This window comes from Heptranchias perlo, chromosome 31 (assembly GCF_035084215.1).
Source record: "Heptranchias perlo isolate sHepPer1 chromosome 31, sHepPer1.hap1, whole genome shotgun sequence".
NCBI lineage: Eukaryota > Metazoa > Chordata > Chondrichthyes > Hexanchiformes > Hexanchidae > Heptranchias > Heptranchias perlo.
Genome location: NC_090355.1, coordinates 22,135,084 through 22,153,609, shown reverse-complemented (window position 1 = coordinate 22,153,609; position 18,526 = coordinate 22,135,084). Strand labels below are relative to the sequence as shown.

The 18,526-nt window shown below is 40.9% G+C and overlaps 1 protein-coding gene across 3 annotated transcripts in view; it reads left to right on the top strand.

Moving 5' to 3' along the window:
• The window catches only part of mapkap1 (MAPK associated protein 1), a 199,333-nt gene extending 181,513 nt beyond the window's left edge, over positions 1 to 17,820 (top strand). For all 3 annotated transcript variants that reach the window (XM_067969731.1, XM_067969730.1, XM_067969732.1), the window contains 2 exons: positions 2,034 to 2,131; positions 17,153 to 17,820. In XM_067969731.1, coding sequence (XP_067825832.1) covers positions 2,034 to 2,131; positions 17,153 to 17,275 — 221 coding nt within the window. In that variant the 3' untranslated portion in view covers positions 17,276 to 17,820. The remainder of the gene's footprint in view (positions 1 to 2,033; positions 2,132 to 17,152) is intronic.
• The last annotated feature ends 706 nt before the right edge of the window (positions 17,821 to 18,526 follow it).

Genomic DNA, 18,526 nt, shown 5'->3' with positions numbered 1-18,526 from the left:
GTAGCTCAGAATTCACAGTCAATAAATATTGTGCCTACATGAACTGAATTTATATAATTCTATTAAATCAGCATACTTAAAAGTAAGTTGGAGAGTCCAAGAAAGCAATTTAGTTTATTATTTGGAATTTTCAGATGATACATGTTTCACTTATCGAAAGTGGTGCCTTACCATGTGTAATGAAGAGCAATGTGTATTGTGATAATTAAACAATTAAATCCAAATCTAGTCAGGTATTGTGGAATTTTCCTGTGCTAAGTGCTTGTAGAAACTGATTAGATTAGTGCATTCAGGAACTGGGCCCAAAAGTATCAGTAAATGAAGACATAATATTTCCTTAATAAACCTGAAAATGTTCTACTTTTTGCTTTTTCTACACCTATAGACAAGTTGACACTAATCTCGTGTGGAGAGTATTTAGGTTTTGTGGTTTTTATACCTTGAATTTCAGTGGTACGGGTCTGTTAATGTTGCAGTGATGCAATTAGAGGAAAATTCCTAAAATGTTACTAATAATCTTAATTACACGTCCATTATATATTTGGGATAAATTTATTTCCATATAATTTTTCTCACTTGCCTTCCTTCCTTTCCCTCCCTCAATATCTGTGTTTGGAGATATTTGACTGTAATCTGGGTTGGTTTCATTCTCTCGCCTCTTCTGCTCAGTAGTTCCCCCGACAGGCAAGATCAGGAGCGTGCCACATGGGCAATTAAAAATGCTAATTGGTGTCATACCATTCAATGGCCTGGTATGCTGATGTACCAATGTACTGTACCACTAGGCTGCTCTTTTTAATGCCAAATAAAGTCCTAAAATGCAAACTTGTAGAGTAGAGGTTTCTAAACTGCTCCCTGTGGGCCACATACAGCTCAAGAGGCCTGGTAATCTGTCCTAAGCAACTCCATCCTAAATGCTCTTACATTTCTTATTTGCTGGTTTATTCTGTTCAAATTTTATGTAGCTGGAGATTTGTAAAGGGCTGTTCTTAGTGCTATTTCCAAATTAAATCAGAATACCAAGATCTGTTAATATCAGCAACATGCGATATACGCAGATTAATGGGAGCACAGATATGTGTCCCCGAGGCTTGATGGTACGCAACTATGCAACTCATGAAGAGAAAAGGGAACCCCAGTTCTAACGCTGTGCCACCATTGTGTTGTGGCAAAAGATGACATGGGTTGTAGTAATTTTGAGTTTTCTGTCTTCTATTTCTGTATTTATTTTCGCTACAGTAATTTTATAAACGATATTGCAGTGGTGCTGCTATTACTATTTCAAAAGTGTAAACCCATAATGAAATTACAATGATCTTAAAAAATGAAAGATCAGCAAAGAGGCAACATTGTCCTTTTGATACTGCATTTATGTTCTGGTAATTTTTCTGTAAGATGAATAAAACAAATCCATGATATACCGTTTTAACTGCACTAAGTTATATCATCATAGGCATTCTGAATTGGGTATAGAATGAAATACTAAAAATTTTGACTTTACATCAAAAGACAAAATTAAAAAGCTTTTCTTTTGTAATACATTTTAACATAACATCTCCAGAATGGTAGCATTAAGAAAGGCCATGTAGCAGATTATTAGCATATTACATCAGTCTGAAGCAGTAAATGCCTTTATAAATCTACCACAAATATTAAATACTTTTTTCTCCTGTAATGGCTGTACCAAGCAAGGTCTGGTTTCTTCTCTTTTCTTCTCCCAATCACCCCCCACCCCCCAACCTCAAAGAACAGAAAAGAATTGACAGAGGACCTAACTAACCAAATGATTGATTTTGCACTTTGTCCATTGTGATGGGATAGGGAATCAAATTATATTAAAAAGGGTTCTGTTGCCTTTGTGGTGAGTTTTGCCTGAATGATGTTGAAATGACATGCGGAGGCTGTCGCCATCATGCAATTTCCTTCTGTTCTGCTGATGGGACATTAATATCGCCATCTGTTTCTTTGTCAAGCTGCATCCGTAGTAAAACTCTGTTCATCTGTTTGACTCCTGTCCTTTGTTTGCCTTGCAGGCCATGCAATATTCAAGCTCACATATCTAAGCAATCATGACCACAAACATCTCTACTTTGAAGCAGACACCACCACAGTCAATGAAATTGTGCTGAAGGTTAGTAGCAGAGCAGGTATTTCACAAACTAGTTACCAAAGAAAAGATGGTTACTAAAGACAGCATGGCAATAAATTCTGTGCACTTGGGTTATAATGTAGGTTGACTGTAATGAGTTCAAAGATGATTTGTAACTTGCTAGAGGTGTGCGGCATCATCGCTGCATTTCGACAGTAAGAGTAATTCCACTTTATCTTAATAAGTGTTTCAATTTGCATCTTTTGGAAATGGCAGACATCTCACCAGTGAAAATGAGTTATAGCAGTTCTTTCTTAAGTGGTCATTGCACAAATGAAGCATTGTCTCAAACTCATTGTCTCAGATGAACTGTCCTGTTATTCTATGGATGGTCACCTTGTGTTAGAAAGTTAAGCATGTTTCCCTTTATTGTGGAGACCCACATACTGATGCTGGGAGTTGTGTTGAGCTGCTTTCACAAAGTACACCAGTCTCCCACATTTACAGCTAAACAGTACTGTCAGTCTCAGTAGACCAGCTGCGAACAGGAATTTTGTGCATGCTCAACTGTCTAGGGCACATGTGCAAAGCACTGGCATCAGAGCGCTCAATAAATCCTCAAAACAGAAAAAAATGATAGCACTACTTTTAATAAACCATCTGCAGTGAGATTAAAATCCATAGCAACAGATCTGTGCAGGCTCTCCAGTCACTTTAGTCTGCATAGTTCGACACAACATAAAATTGAACTAAATCAGTTAAGTAAACTGAGCCAGAGTGGTGACAATTGAGAATTTTTTTTTTACGTTAAGTGTGATGATGTCGCAGCGAGGATGCACGTGTTGAATCCGATCAGTGTTTTTACTGGATGCCTAAAGTCATTTGGTAGCTGGAAGAGCCAGTTTAAGAAAAAAAAATATTCCTGGCTGCTGGCTTCAGCAAATCCAGTAAGCTGCACGAGACCCGGGTGTTGGAAGCTGGCGGCATCAGCTGAATATAAAAACAGCTTTATTTAACCACTGATTTTACATTTTTTGTACAAGTGATATTGATCTCGTGGGCCATGATTAAATTAGTTTTACACTTTGTTTCAAAACAAATCATGTATTCACTTAATCAGTGAAATATCATGTCAGTTATACTGGAACAAGAACATTATTGTTGACCTTTGTCACTCTTCAATCGTTATGATTTTTATTTTTATTCACCTTTCATTTTGTATACTAGTTTGATTATTTTTGAGTGCTTACACAGCTTATGTTATATTTGATACTTACAGGAGTTTACAGATTCTGTAAGGCATCCCGATTGCCATTAAAATGTAAATTATATAATGCTTCACCGAAATGCTTTAACTTATCAAAATAAAAATCTTCTGTTGTAAAAACATTAGGGTTGAAACAGATGTTGTAATATTGTTCAAATTGCATTTAAGTTGAATGGGTATTTCATTTTAATGGCAAAAATCTACAAGTCTTTAGAAAGAGTGAGAGAATGAGAGGTAATGAACATGTTTTGTGCAACTAATTCTTCAGCAAGCTCAAACAATTTTGAAGTGTCTGTTTTAGGGGAAAAATTAGAGCTGTTGACATGTCAGTTTGATTAAATATTTCTCTTATGTTACGGTGTAAGCTCTTGACATTGATTTTCCTTTTCCCCCAATGCTACACTAATTTTAAGATTTCCTAGAAATAAAATTCTGCCGTTTTACTTAAGTCATATCACGTTCTTCACACAGCTTTTAACTCTTTAATGAAGATTAACTTGACGAAGTGTAGCAGCACATACCCAGTTTGGCGGGTAAAATGATTATAAAGTGAGCTGTTGCACTAAGAGTTCAGTAGCAAACTTGTAATGAATTTTAAATATGTTCTATGAAGAAAGAACACATTAATGTTTGTTTTTAATTCAACAGCTAAATATAACCTTCAGTGAAAATGAGATGCATAGGCTACACAAGGAATTAAAGGATTACCTGAAAGGTCAAAATTAATATTGGCGTAGGCAGTTACACCAAAGTATTTATAGGCTTAATTGTTGTAATCGAGGGGCACTCAAAGATTTATACAAATAATATAATGTGATACAGTTTCATTGACCTAAAGTAGGTATAAATTTATTAAGATGTTATTTGTATTCAGGTATATTGAAGCTGGCTGAGGTTTAACTAAAGACAAGTTGATGCATAGATTTTTGGTTTTGAAACTGAAACCATGCAGAATAGCAAAACATTTAGTGCTATTGTAGACCATATTTATGGTTTGCGGCTGATCAAAATGCCAACTTGCAAAAGGTATGTCACCTGGGGTAGGAAAGAAGGAAATATACAAGAGAATTAGCTGAGACAAACATTTATGGGCTGGACTGGGAACTTCGAACCTAGAGCATCCAGCTGTATAAATTACCGCTTTGTGCGCTTTCAAGTTTTTCCGGGATGGACAAGATTTATGAACAAGTTTCTGTATCTGCCATTATAGTTTTGGACAGTTGTTTAGTTTGTGCGGAATCCAAAAGGGGTTTGCGACCCAGGTCAATTCCTATTGTGCTTGCAGTGCACTTTAGTAATGGGCCCCAAAGTCGCAGTTGCTGTCCTCAATCCTCATGACTGTGTTTTTAGCAGTGAGAAATCATTCAATTCTTCCAGTACTTTTTTTAAACTAAGGCTCTAAAAACTCTTCCTTTTGTTTGACATATATCCTTCTCATTAACTGGAGTAAGAATTTCAGGAGGTACCTTGAAGGTATTTTTTTTTCTCCTTTTTTCCGCTGATTTTCTCACATCACTCCTGAAGACATTAACTAGTTATTGGGGGTATGATTCCGCACCCATGGGGCACCCTCGTCCAAGTGACCATTCTTCATGTGTAAATCTACACCGTGAGTGATGACTGACTACTCGGCCACAGGGAGTATCGCAGTCAGGAGCCTATTCTCCTCCAATGTCCATATTTCCAGGATAGGTCACTGAATACTAATCAAAAATGTGAACCTTGGCCAATTTTTCCCCTTTGTAAAGTGGGATGTTAAATTGTAGTGCTCCCACTGCTACCCTGACAAGGTAAGCTACCACAGCACAGTCAAAATTAAACATGGGACCTTTGTCCGAATGGCTTAGCTACTCACTGCTTCAACCCCAAGACAGTTTTAATATTGAGGTGTCACCCATGCAGCTCATTTCCTGGATCAAGGGCCTCTTCCATGGGCACAGATTTTTGCCAGCTTCAGATACTCCTCTGTTGCTTGCCTTGTTGATCAAGAAGTTGAGCTTTTTAAGGGTATCCTTTGACTAAGAGACTGATGTTACAAAGCTGTCTCCAAGAGACACTGCACCAGCGTCTGAAATGACGCATCTGTAGGCAGACAGCATCAGAGAGTAATAAAATTTGCTAACTAGCTCATGGGAGGGGAAATGAGGGAAACGGACTTTGGTCCGAATGGGATCCATCCATGTGCATATATGTGGAATTCAGAGGTTGTTAGAAACCTTTTCCAAGATTGAAGTTGCCCAGAGATGGATCTCTGTGACTTTTGGCAATAAAAGTTTTAGCTAAAAAGAGAGGGAATGTTGAATAATGGCCCCAGGCAGTCTGTCCATCTGAAAAAAAGGTTCCTTTTTGCTTTCTTCCCCCTCTTTTGTCAGACCCTTTAAAATATATCTTTTGTTTAGCACAATATTATTTTCTTCTCTTCCCATTTGATGGCCTCTTCACACTACAGACCATGGTTAAGAGTAGTTCTTGCTACTTCCCACTATTCTTGAGGAAACGTACCTGGCCTACATTCAACACCTCTTGACAACATACTTGAGATGAATAATTCACTGTATGGGCCCTCATCGTATTACTTTTTGTTGCACTCACCTCATTGCAACCGATATATATTTATACGTTTGTGGGTTTTTTCAGAATTGTGCAATTTTGCTTTTTTTTTTAAAAAAAGCTATTTTTCATTCTCAGGCCTGTAACAGTGCTGCTGCTTAACTGATTTGTATTATTACTACACAGGTTGACACCCTTTTTCTCGTTTTGTTTCCTTTCATGGGACGCACCTTGCCTAAGCTCAGCATCTCCCAAGACAGTCCTGCTGAGATCAGTTAATCACTGTGTAGGGAATTGCAAGTACAAAATCTTGTCTTGCTGCTCCATGTGCAGCACAGTAATAAACCAAGCTTCCTAAAAAGTGCCCTTGCTAGTTCTCATTATAAGAATTGAATTGCCTTGTTGAGGATGAAACTTGCTCTTTTTAATCTCTTTTGCTTCCCTTTGTTGGATGCCCTTGCACGGCACCAGTCCTGACCAAGATGTTGAGTGGTGATCTGATTACTGACCTCCCATCAATATCTCTCTGAAACATGCCACAAACAGACACAAGAAAATGCCTGCGGTGACACATATTTTCTTTCCTCTCGTGAGGGAAAGTATTGATCTCTGCTTCTTGCCACTGCTCAGTAGTGCTGATCCAAATGGGAACTCCCACATGTTGGGGTGATGGTGTTGATTTGTATCCTACTAGTCGATGGAGCAATACATTGAGACAACAACATTCAGTGCTACCATGTTGCTGAGAATTCATTCCTACTTAACCATATTTGTTGCACAAGTGGTTTAGCCATCGATCAGATCCGACTGGACCACATGAAGCACTGTCGGGCCTAACTCTCCTCTGCCCACGACTGCAGGCTCAACCTAGAGAGCAACGATAACCCTCAACTTCTTTTCTCCACTACCAGCTGCTCAAATCCCTGTTTTAGGGCCAAAGACGTCCATGAGCTTTTCACAATTGCCCCTCTATCCTGAGCTCCAACAGGAATTGCGAAAAGCTCATGGCCGTCTTTGTCCCTAAGACGGAGGCCATCTGTTCAGCTGCCTATGCTGCTTGTGTCTACCCTTACCCTCGCCCTGAACCTGTGTCTTTCTCTAGTTTCTTTCTTTTATCACTCAACTCGTCCACGAGACCCACCTCCTCTTCCCTTGACCCTCATTCCCACTAAACTGCCCACCCAACTACCCTTCCTGGCCTCCATGCTGGCTGATACTGTAAATGGTTCCCTCTCCCAAGGCACTGCCCCCCTTCCTTTCAAAACCGCCATCATCATCTCTCGCCTCAAAAAAAAAACACTTTTGACCCTTCGGTCCTTACAAACTGCTGCCCAATCTGAAACCTTCCTTGTTTCCTACTGGTGAAGAGCACCAATCAAGCTCAGGAATGACTGACAACAGAAGTGGTTAGTTTTAGTGCTATGTTCACTCCAGGTAAAAGGTTCAGAGGCAAGAGTTGTTGGGCTTGAGCACCGAACCGAACCAAACCAACACTTGGATCCACAAATAAAAAGGGTATTTAATATAGACGATAATCATAGTCCCATCAGAGATTGTCTGGTTATTTACAGCTAAGGTTGAATTTGTTGTGTGAGTGGAGCTGCCCATTAGGACATGCTTACAAAATATGAAATTTATGATCAATTTGCTCCAGCAAAATCAGGTGTACCTGCTTCTGAATTTTATGTTTAATTGAAATTTAAAATGTATCTTATTGTATTAATATGCCCCTCCCTTGAGGCCTCTCTGGCAGACACTGTTTTTCAACCAAGAGATTGGACAGCTGACATTTCCAGCTTCCACCTTGCTAATTGGTTACCAAGAGATCCATGGTACAGGATACTTTCTCTCAGATTTTCACGCCATCCTTTTACAGAGACGCCTTGTAACAACACCACCTCCGGGCAGCCTGCTGAGATGCAGTAGTTACCTGTGAGGAATTTCAGTCACCAGTTTCCATCCTGCCATACCATAGCCTAATAAATTGACCCACCAAAGAATTATGTTATCATGATACCAACTCAATATTGCGACATTTTAAAAGGGTAATGTTTTCTTTAATTGTGTTGTTGGCTTTAAAACACTGCCTTGTTTAAATACTTGAGGCTTGGTATTCAGGCTGCTAGTAATTTTTATACCAATACAGCCATTTGGAAAATGGCAACCGAGACATTAATGATACTTGGGACTTTATGCTAATTCTCAAATTCCGATCTAAGTATAATAGTGATAAATCTTATACACCAGTGAACTAAAACCATGAATTGACCCAATTAGTTTGGGGTGGAGGGATCAATTAACTTAAATTACTCTGCATATTCCAAGGTGTACTACACAAGAAATGTGCATCCCACTCAGATTAGATTTAATAATGTTGACAGATTAAAGCCAGCATGATTCTAGTCAATTTTTTTAAACATCTGACTCAATTTATGGGTTAAAAAGGTGTAAATGGCATACTGATGCATTTGGAAGTATTGTGCATTAATACTAATTTTTTTCCAGCGTTGTGTGGCACAGGCTGTACAATAAACTCTGCAACATATTGTATTGGTGCAGTACTTGGAATGCTCACATCACTCTGAATGCAAGCGTAATATTTACATGGAGGAAATGTTTTCTCTGTTACAATTGGCACAATTCAAGCCACCATCTATATGAATATATTAAGGATAACAGGACCTGAGATATAAAGAAGTGTCATATGTGACTGAACATTCCAGAAACTGCGATAGTTACACCCTTGATGAACAGCCAGAAAGTTTCAAATCGACCAATATAATCAGACTGACATTGAGGGGGGAGGGGGTGAAGAAAACTGACTGGCATTGAGGGAGTTTAAAGCTAAGTGGAGGAAAGATCTCTTTACTTCAAGGACAACCTAAATATTGCAGGTAAAGTAAATTTTCACTTGTACTTTTCTTTCCTTTAACAATGCCACAGTAGTTCCTGTCATTCCTGGAACAATAGAGCCATTAAAAACCAAAAATACGATTGTAGCAATGTGTGACATCTTACCATGACTTTATGTTCTTAAAATATGTCATTTGTTCTATTCACAGGTCTATAAAGCACTGGCTACTGAGCTTAGGGAGGAATTTTGTCGCTTAAAAGACTAGCCTCAAGATGGTGCTGTATAGCAGGGACCTTCTCAGCCATAGGTTAACTGAGTGCTCGCTCCAGAGCTTCCACAAAAATGTTTTCATAAGACTGGCGAGCTCTGAATGGCAACATCTTAATGCAGATTGGAGGAAGGTTACTGATTTTCCACCAATGTGGTGAGCAGATGACCCACGAGATATCTGCTGTGCTAACCATTTCAGCTCTATCACACAACATTGTGCAAAGTAATGCCAATGTACAACTACATACTACCAGACCAAATATCACGATAGACATTTTTGGTATCCTAATGAATTGGGTTCATACATTTCTCCAGTAGGCTCTAAAGTAGAAAGCCCAACATCTGTCACATATGGCTAACGTGTCCCCTCATCTGTTATTGCAGAAGCTCCAGATTATGTAGTGTGTCCCAAACAAAACCCAGTAGAGGGACAGGTGAACATTCTTCCTGTTCTTCAGCAGCCAAGTGTAGACTTTCTTCAATGGATGACCTGGTTGGTGGTCATTTCTCCTCACCCAAGAATTTATCATCCTGTGTTTCATCACTGCCCTTCTCAAGGTCTGGATTCAGGAGAGGATGAAGACAACCCATCTGTGAAAATGTGACAAATTATTTTGCGCTACACATGTTCTGGAATTGCAGAAGTACTGATTCAGATCTCAGTGAGACACTACATACCCTATGATTTTGCAAAGTGACATTAGCAGATTATGAAAGGCATCGTGAACAGTGCTTGTGCACTCCTGCATTTATTTTTTTTAAATTACCAAACAATTCTACTTCAGAGGGATGCTGCTTCCATCAGAAAGTTTGCAATGTTTGGGAATTATGCTCAGTCCAACCTTTTGCGGGGCAGGGCGTTGGGCGTATTGCTTTATGGCTTCTGTGTTGTGATGTGGACCAATTTATTATATTCCACTTTTATTTTTGCCACCTTTTTCAGGCTACTGATATATCTACAGAAATCCTGCACATTTTATGAAATTATATTTGATTTGTGGCTGTTATGATCCAATTCACCTTGCATCCTTGTGGAGATGAAGTCCCGTCTTCCCACTGACGACAACGTCCATCGTGTTGCATGGCACTACCACCATGCTAAATGGAATAGACTCAGAACAGATCTAGCAGTTCAAAACTGGGCATCCATGAGACGCTTTGGGCCATTAGCAGCAGCAGAATTGTATTCCACCACAATCTGTAACCTCAGGGCCTGGCAAACCCCTCACTCTACATTTATACCATTACCATCAAGCCAGGGAATCAACCCTGGTTCAATGAGGAGTGTAGAAGAACATGCCAGGAGCAGCACCTAAAAATGAGGTGCAACCTGGTGAAGCTACATCACAGGGCTACATACATGCTAAACAGCGGAAGCAGCAAGCTATAAACAGAGCTAAGCGATCCTACGACCAACGGATCAGATCAAAGCACTACAGTCCTGCCACATCCAGTCGTGAATGGTGGTAGATAATTAAACAACTAACGGGACGAGGAGGGTCCATGAGCATCCTCATCCTCAATGATGGCAGAGCCCAGCATATGAGTGCAAAGGACAAGACTGAAGCGTTTGCAACCGTCTTCATCCAGAAGTGCCAGGTGGATGATCCATCTCGGTCTCCTCCCGAGATCCCCACCATCACAGAAGCCAGTCTTCAGCCAATTTGATTCACTCCATGTGATATCAAGAAATGGCTAAGTGCACCGGATACAGCAAAGGCTATGGGCCCTGACAACATCCGGCTGTAGTGCTAAAGACTTGTGCTCCAGAACTAGCTGCGCCTCTAGCCAAACTGTTCCAGTACAGCTACAACACTGGCATCTACCCAACAAATTGGAAAATTGCCCAGGTATGTCCTGTCCCCAAAAAGCAGGACAAATCCAATCCGGCCAATTACCACCCCATCTGTCTACTTTCAATCATCAGCAAAGTGATGGAAGGTGTCGTCGATAGTGCTATCAAGCGGCATTTACTCACCAATAACCTGCTCACTGATGTTCAGTCTGGGTTCCGCCAGGACCTCTCTGCTCCAAACCTCATTACAGCCTTGGTCCAAACATGGACAAAAGAGCTGAATTCCAGAGGTGAAGTGAGTGACTGCCCTTGACATCAAGGCAGCATTTGACCGAGCGTGGCATCAAGGAGCCCCAGTAAAATTGAAGTCAATGGGACTGGGGGGGGGGGGGGGGGCAAACGCTCCAGTGGCTGGAATCATACCTAGCGCAAAGGAAGATGGTAGTGGTTGTTGGAGGTCAATCAACTCAGCCCCAGGACCTTGCTGCAGGAGTCCCTCAGGACAGTGTCCAAGGCCCAACCATCTTCAGCTGCTTCATCAATGACCTTCCCTCCACCATAAGGTCAGAAGTGGGGATGTTCACTGATGACTGCACAGTGTTCAGTTCCATTCACAGCCCCTCAGATAATGAAGCAGTCCGTGCCCGCATGCAGCAAGACCTGGACAACATCCAGGCTTGGGCTGATAAGTGGCAAATAACACTCGTGCCACACAAATGCCAGGCAATGACCATCTCCAACAAGAGAGAGTCTAACCACCTCCCCCTGACATTCAACGACATTACCATCGCTGAATTCCCCCACCAACAACATCCTGGAGGTCACCTTTGACCAGAAACTTAACTGGACCAGCCACATAAATACTGTGGCTACAAGATCAGGTCAGAGGCTGGGTACTCTGCAGTGAGTGACTCACCTCCTGACTCCCCAAAGCCTTTCCACCATCTACAAGGCACAAGTCAGGAGTTTGATGAAATACTCTCCACTTGCCTGGATGAGTGCAGCTCCAACAACACTCGAGAAGCTCAACAACATCCAGGACAAAGCTGCCCACTTGATTGGCATCCCATCCACCACCTTAAACATTTACTCCCTCCACCCCAGCGTGACTGCAGTGTGTACCATTTGCAAGATGCACTGCAGCAACTCGCCAAGACTTCTTCGACAGCACTTCCCAAACCCGTGACCTCTACCATCTAGAAGGACAAGGACAGCAGGCGCATGGGAACAACACCACCTGCACGTTCCCCTCCAAGTCACACACCATCCCGACCTGGAAATATATCGCCGTTCCTTCTTCGTCACTGGGTCAAAATCCTGGAACTCCCTACCTAACAGCACTATAGGAGAACCTTCACCACACGGACTGCAGCAGTTCAAGAAGGCGGCTCACCAGCACCACCTCGAGCAGTTAGGGATGGGCAATAAATGCTGGCCTTGCCGGCGACGCCCACATCCCATGAATGATTTTTTTAAAAATCAGAATTTTTATGAACAAAATACCTTTTTATGTTTCACCAGAATAAACAATTATGAAAAATGTGGCTGCCTTTGCAACCTCATATAAATTTATGTTCATTAGGACAAGTCAAGCATCTTATTTCTGCTTTCTGTTAATTAGAAAATGCATTTGGCAGCAAATTAAGACTCTAGCTCAGATTTTCCTATGAATACTACCCAATTTTTGGGCAGTATTCCAGCAAGTGGTGGGAAATGGGGCATAGTGCCATTATACCTAAACCTGACCCACTTTAGTGCCTGCCCAATCTCTGGCCCTAAAATGGGCAGGCATATTTAAAACAAGTGGTAATGACATAATAATGTCCATTCTCCTTGATTGCTGCCTCATTTACATGAGCCCATGTACAGCAGCCAACTAGAGTTCTTGGGCTGAGAGTGAAAGCTGGAAATCAATTTAAAGAGCCAGTCCTATTACATGCCTTCATCTACAGAATTTTCCCCATGTGCATCAACTCGTACAGTTCCCACATCATCAAAACTACTTTCAAATCTTGCCAAGAACAATCTCTGCATGCGCAATGACTTTAGTGTAAACATAATTTTAATCAAAACCTATAATGCTTCTTACCATTGTGCTTCCCTTTAGTGCCAGGGTGTGAACTCTCAATCCTAATCTGGTGGCCCCCATTTGGTACTACCTGTGGCAGGAGTGTGCGTGAGATGGCTGGCTGCTGTGTGTCAATATGAGCATTTGTGGCTAAGAGAGCCCTTATGTCACAGCAGCTAAATCATGAGATGGACCTGCTGCAACTCGTGCTGCTGCGTTGATAGGCTGGTCCTGGTTCCTTTCTGCCACGTGCAGGCATCTGAGGGGGCTGGCAGGAGGATATGCCCGTGCTTCTATCCTGAGTCAGTAAGATCGTAAGAGCACAGTTCTGCCATGCCACTAGTGTGGAGCACTGGCTGTGAATAGCCATTCTGCGGCAAAATAGATGTAATAGACCAGTGACATTAGTGAAGTCCTGTGAGATACTGCTCTGTACCCCAGCATCTATCACTTCGAGACTGGAAGAGACAGGCCTCTGCAATCTGGACACCCTCCCTCCAGCCTCTACAGTAGCAATCTGAGCACCCATGCAGGAAGTACAGATTGCCTTTATACCTCTGTTATGGGGGATTCCACTAAATATCTGCCAGGAACTGCCACATGCCCTAGTGCAAACTGGAGCCATCTGGGTAGTGGACTCCTCGTATCTGCCGCAAAGTGTCTGACGCCGTCCCCAGTGCGTTCGCATACATTTGATGCTCCGCAACCATCCTTTTAGAAGCAGGATCTGGGACCTCAGGCACTTCAACCGTGGGTTGATGTCACTAGACCCTCTGGACAGTATTGTCTTCCATTTCATATTCTACCCCCAGCCTCTCCTATTCACTCTGTGCAATTCCCTCTTCTTGTTGTTTAACGTCTGGGGGTTTATGCTTCAGAGCAAGAGTGTGATTGACAGCGTGTGATGTATTGCTGCCAGAGATGGAAGCAGAGGAGCATGGGTTTTTATCTTCTCCACTGCTGCTTTCTGTTCAGGTACATCTAGAGGAGGAGGAGAAGAAATGGAAAAATTTGCATTTATATATCTCCTTTCACGACATCCCAAATCGCTTTATAGCCAATGTACTTTTGAAGTGTAGTCACTCTTGTAACATAGGAAACCAGCCAATTTGCGCACAGCAAAGTTCCACAAAGAGCAATGTGATAATGACCAGATAATCTGTTTTAGTGATGTAGGTTGAGGGATAAATATTGGCCAGGACACCGGGGAGATCTCCCCTGCTCTTCTTTGAAATAGTGCCATGGGATCTTTTACATCCACCTGAGAGGGGAGACGGGGCCTCGGTTTAACGTCTCATCCAAAAGATGGCACTTTCAACACTGCAGCACTCCCCAAATATGCCAAGATTTTGTGCTCAAGTCTCTGGTGCGGGTCTTGAAACCACAACCTTCCGACTCAGAGGCAAGAGTGCTACCACTGAGCCATGGCTGCAGAAAGGTTAGAATTGGTTTCTGAGGAGCAGAGTTGACGTCACTGCCTGTAAAACGAGTGACCTGAGGTTTCATGATCTAGTTTGCTGACTGGTATTACAAGATGAGCAGGAAGAGCAGCAGAATATCATGAACATGCAGCTGGTGCCTGCCCTCTTCTCAGCCTCTGAATCCCTATCTGGCCTCCCTCTCTGACCTGAAATGAATCCTTCTTGTCAGAGGTGAGAAAGGATAGCTTTGCAGGTCTACCACCTTTTGTCAATCTCTCCTAGCTATTATGGGCTCTCTGCACCTTTTTAAAAAAAATGTAAACAGGGAGAATGTTCTTTGCCATGTGATGCAATTAAACCCCAGAAGTCAGCAAGCATATCACAATGGGGGTGATGACTGATGCATTTTACAAGCCATTTAAGAACATGTGAGCTTTTAATGAGGAGATTGCATGTAAGTCTGTGAGTGAAGGAAGATTTCCAGATGAAAACTGGAAGTGGCCTCCAGGGCATTAATGGTTAGCAATTCATGCACTTTTACCATAACCTATGGGGAGATTGCTGTGAGTGGCTAATTAGCCTTCTGGGAAGATGTTGCTGGCTCCTCTTACTTTAGCAGACCCAGTAAGATCATTAATTTTTTGTGCTCGTGATTAGCCATGGATTAGCTTATAGCATTGGCTGTCATTGCTCTGGCCGCCTCTTAAGGTTCTACCTCTCTCCTTTTGGAGGCTGGCCCACTTGGGTACAAAGAGGGCATCCCTCTGCTATCTGACTTCTAAGGGATGATCTTCAGCTGCATCATCAGAGAACCTGGGGTTTCTGTTTCCTCCAGCAGACCTCACACATTGTTTGCTTGTGAGCCAAATTGTGCTCTTGCATTCTTCAAGATTTTCCTCTTGCACTGGCTCCTTTTAAGCTGCTGCAGACCTTTTAAATCCCGCCGCAGTACCCAAATTCCTGACCCTCCCTCCCCTCATGACGTGCTTCAAATCAAAGGTGGAAATACTATCAGAGCTCGTCTGAATTGTTAAAATTAGACTGACTCCAGAAACCATGGCAGAGAGGTGGGAATGGCACCTTGCAGAAAATCTGGGCTTCTCTCTCAATATATGCAATGTTCCTGGCTGGCTTGTTAGCGCAATTACTAACACATAACTGCCTGAAATGTCTTAATGCCTGACAGTCTGAACATAGCCCCTATCATTTTTGTTTTGTTTTATCCATCACTGTTTTTCTTTCATGTTTGTTGATTGCCTAGAATCTGGCAGTCCTTGTGTGTGCTATATCAGGGACGTGTCCAATTTACTCAGATATTAGCAAGTTAACTGTCTCAATCACTCTGGCTAGTCCAGACTAAGGTTTTATTAGCCATGAAAAAAATATTCAAAATCAGTTGAAGATATCAGCTTTAAAATTTAATGACTATGAAGACCCAGCAGTACATAAAACTGTTCAGGTTTTAAGCTGCCAAATCTTTTCAGTGAACCAACTGATGCTAAGCCAAAGGGCTTTTTGCATTTTGATTTTTACATTAACCTTCCATTAAAAATTATCACGGCTATCATCACAAAGTATCGTAGCCAATAAATTAGCATTTTATGAGACATGTAAAACAAGTATTTACGATTTGCTAATGTGACTTGTCTTTCATGCTGAACCAGCTTCTGTGTCAATTTTATTCACTGCTCGTCACCTTTTTAGGTTTGTTCGTGAGATTAGACTAGAGGCTTTTATATATTCACCACCAAACCAAAGGTGTTGGCACTATGTTATATAAAGGGCAGGAGCACAAATGAAGTGGTTAACCTGTTTAATTGAAAAACAAAATTGAAAAGAGGAATCATTTCCACCATGTTTTTAATTGTTTTGAATCAGAGATAAAACTGATTTCTGAAGCCTTCCTGGTGTCTAAATGTCAATTAAAGGTAACCTTCTCAGGTGTAATGCGTTCTTTATTTTATAAAAGAAACAAAAATTATTTATAGCTCTTTCTGTACTTTGCAAATCAAATCCCGGTGTAAAAAGAGCAGTATCAGTGAAATTTAAGTACTTATTTAAGAGGAATTCCCTGGCTGTGCTAAAAATGCACACAAATGTATTATTCCAAGTTCTGTCAAGTGTGCTGGTTAAAGACTAGAATTTATTTATAAAAGTTGTGTTTGTTCTTTCATATGCAGAGAATACCCTAATTAAATTTGCTATGTTGCAAATATTTCTCTTTGCTACCAAAATAAAACTTCGAGTTGAACACTTCCCTGTTACAGGTTTATATTCAGACTCGAGACAACTGTCAACAGTAACATTTCAGTGATTGAACTGTATTTCAAAGTGCTGCATTTCAATCAAAATGTTAACAAAATTACTAAATTATCCATCAAGTGCTGAAATGGAAATGCAGCCTCATAGTAACCAAGCCTAGTGTGTTTATTAAGAGTGGTTTACAGAACACAGTGAGGAGGTAAATTGTGTGTACTAATAGGGCTGTCACTAATAATAATTTATTGAAGTCTAGCAGTTGACCCAATGTGTGAACGCATAGTCGATTATTAAGCATAGAAGAGCTCTCAGCCTCTGCCTGAGCAAATGTTTGACCTTAAAAAAAATCAGATTCTCCTAATATTGAAATCAATTTGGTGTTGCTGAGCCAAGATCCCTCCATATGCTCCCTGTGATTGTTTCTACAGCCACTTGAGAATTTGTTAGAATATCTTTAATATAAATTTTATGTATTTCAAATTGTTAGTGAATTTTTGTGGGTCACTGAATTTATTTCTGTCTGTCTCGCTCTTATCTCTCAAATATGCTAAAATAATTGAATGTTTTTTTTGTTATTAGATTAACTATATTTTGGAATCCAGAGCGAGTTCAGCACGAGCAGACTACCAAGCTCAAAAACAAAGAAAACTTAGCAGAAGAACAAGCTTCAGCTTTCAGAAGGACAAAAAATCAGGACAGTAGCGTCAGCCTCAACATAAACTGTCCAGACAATTCCACTGAGGAAGGTCCCCGCGGTCTCACGGATGGGAGATAGAACCATGAATTTGTACCTGTCCAGGCTGCCAAGAGCAAAGAAAACTGATTAAAATTTGGAGACATTTAGATCTCTTGCTATTCATGTGTTCAAAAGATCCTAAGCTTCCTGTTTGGGATGCAAGCTTACCTCCAAGGTTCTTCCTCTTGACAAGCAGCCATATCAGAGAAAAATACAAGTGGCTAGGTTTGGTTCCCTGTGCTTTGATGCATGGGGAGGGTCCACATATATAATCACCTAAGGAATATGGATACAATGAATTGCACTGTCTGACAAGTGACTTTACACAGGTGTCGTAAGCTTGTCACATGATCAAAAATGAAAGTTAATCGTGGGACAAAACCATAAAATTTCCTTTTTTGATTATTTTAAAAACAATTACTGGACAAATAGTTTAACAGTTTTTTCTTAACAGCTGAATAATACATTTTTTATGACCTGCGAAGGAAATAAACATTAGTTTTTACTGTGACCTGTAAATGTTCCTGCATTGTACCTGCTAACTGTAATATAATGACAAAAGCACTGTGTAAGAAATAGCTGGTATTATTTCAGACTGTCATTTGAGGACAGTATGGGAATGTATAATATGTTTAAAACATTTTTTCTTTCTGGCAAAATGTATAAAAATCTGCAGTTTCCAAAAAGATCTACAATATTTTTAGTTGGAATGTTCTTTATCAGCCAATTTTTAGATGGCTTCAAATTATCAACATTAATATCAACGCACCACATTTAAGTCATAAATTTAAAAGCAGCCCCTTTTTAAAAGATATTCCAGTAACTGCTGCTGATTGAGACAATTGAATCTTTTCACTTCTGGCATCTGCATTCACATTCACCCTATAAAGTGAAGATAATTGCCAAGTCAGCCCTTTCACTAGCACAGATCAAGTAGTTCACTCACTTGAATTAATAAATTCAACCACTTTTAGTATCTGCAGTATTCCATGACTTTGCTTAAACAAAATGGAGTTCACCAAAGGGTCAAAGGTCATAAATGAAATGTGCAAGCTGCACTTAGATCGCATTGCTGACAGCAAGGTCTGGATGAGCAAAAATGTCCTTCAAGTTAATATCAGCAATACTGAAGCTGCTTAGCAATCCTCTCCTTCTCAGGCAGCTTCCTCAGACTAAACCTGTTGGTGCACAACCTTGGTCTCCTCTTCAACTCTGAG